The sequence below is a fragment of the Austrofundulus limnaeus genome, unplaced genomic scaffold, assembly GCF_001266775.1.
Source record: "Austrofundulus limnaeus strain Quisiro unplaced genomic scaffold, Austrofundulus_limnaeus-1.0 Scaffold1944, whole genome shotgun sequence".
Taxonomy (NCBI): Eukaryota; Metazoa; Chordata; class Actinopteri; order Cyprinodontiformes; family Rivulidae; genus Austrofundulus; species Austrofundulus limnaeus.
In genome coordinates, this window is record NW_013954346.1 from 31,742 (window position 1) to 33,313 (window position 1,572).

General features: G+C 35.8%; 1 protein-coding gene across 1 annotated transcript in view; it reads left to right on the forward strand.

The window, feature by feature from the left end:
* LOC106536714 (receptor-type tyrosine-protein phosphatase beta) overlaps positions 1-866 on the forward strand; it is a gene marked incomplete at its 5' end in the record, with an annotated part of 28,415 nt that extends 27,549 nt beyond the window's left edge. Inside the window, 1 exon segment of the mRNA XM_014034031.1 lies at positions 150-866. Coding sequence (XP_013889485.1) covers positions 150-172 — 23 coding nt within the window.
* Positions 867-1,572: the final 706 nt, after the last annotated feature.

A 1,572-nucleotide genomic window follows, 5' to 3' on the forward strand; every position in this document is an offset into this window, starting at 1 on the left:
CTTCCTGTTACTCAGAAGTCCACCTCCTGTTACTCATACTTCCACTTCCTGTTACTCAGAAGTCCACCTCCTGTTACTCATACTTCCACTTCCTGTTACTCAGTTTCACACAGTTCTGTTTATTTAATTTTGTTTTTTTTTCTCCCCAGATTTTATCTACAACGGACGCTAAAGAGACGAACAGGAAGTTCCTAAAACCACCGGATGTTTCATCCTGTCAGAAACTGAGTCTCTTCCTGTGGTGAAGAATCAGAGAATAAAAAATAAAACTTTGAGATTATCAAGAATGTATTTTTAAAATCAAATCCAAAGCAGGATCAACAAGAATTAAGTATTCAGTCTGAACTGTCCCTTTAAAACTTGCCTCCCACATGCTGGACAGGTAAGATRTTTACTCCTCTGATGATCTGAAATCAAGCTTTAAAGGAACTAAATTAGTRAACACAGTCAGCTGATGCTCAGTGTTTTGTTTACATTGAGTGCAGACCTACATTTGAGCGTAGCTTTAAACTACTGGAGTAAACTCAAACTTTCTAATCTGATGAAAGCTTTAATCTCAGATCAGCTGAACGTGAACCAAACTTCCTGAGTCCAGGTGTTTTACCTGATTATTCCTGAGATCCTAATCTAAACCTGMCCTTTTCATTAATCTGTGGAAACAAAGCCATGAATGTTTCTAATCTCACTGCTTCATATAAGCTGATTATTTAAAAAAAACACGATGCTGTTTGTACATATTGATGTAATACTCGTTATACTCATGGTTTGTACTTCGATCAGGTATTTTTACTGTTTAATATGAAAACTTTTACACTAAACTTTCTGTTCAACTCAAACTGTTTTACATTTTTAATAAAAACATAAAAGAGGAAAAATTGAGAGATTTTTAATCTAGAATTTGTTTCTGTTAATGTTTATTTTCTGAGGGATTAAAATCTGTTTTAATCATTTCTGTATTTTAAATCAGCTCCAGTAAAAAAAACAACAACAATCTGTTTAACAAAAGAAAAACTGAATTTAAATGTTTTAATTCTATAATTTGGTAATATTTTCATATTTAATTGAGATCATGAATGTCAGATCCCTCAGATATTAGATTGTTGTATAATCTGGATTATATGCTGAGATTAATAAAATCACTGCCCTCAAACTGTCTGAATCTTTTATTAAATCAGTTTAACTCCAGAACTTCACACAAGTTCTGACTGCGTATCGATCTGGGTCACCCTGAGGCCGCAGCAGAACTGGGTGACCCACTTGGAGCAGGGACCAGAACCTGAATCCTTCTGGACCCAAACGTCCAGCTGGACCTTCCCTCTTTGTGTCGGAACCGGGTCGGTTTATCAACTTCCTGTCTAAAGTAACCTTTCAGATTAAAAGACTCTGACTGGAAACATACATGTTTTTTTTTTTAATGAACCAAAATCAGACAGGATTTATTTCCTGTACGACTGAAGGATCAGAGGGTTTACAGGTAAAACTTTGACAACCCCCGACAGGTAAACAACCTGACAGGTAAACAACCTGACAGGTAAACAACCTGACAGGTAAACAACCTGACAGGTAAACAAC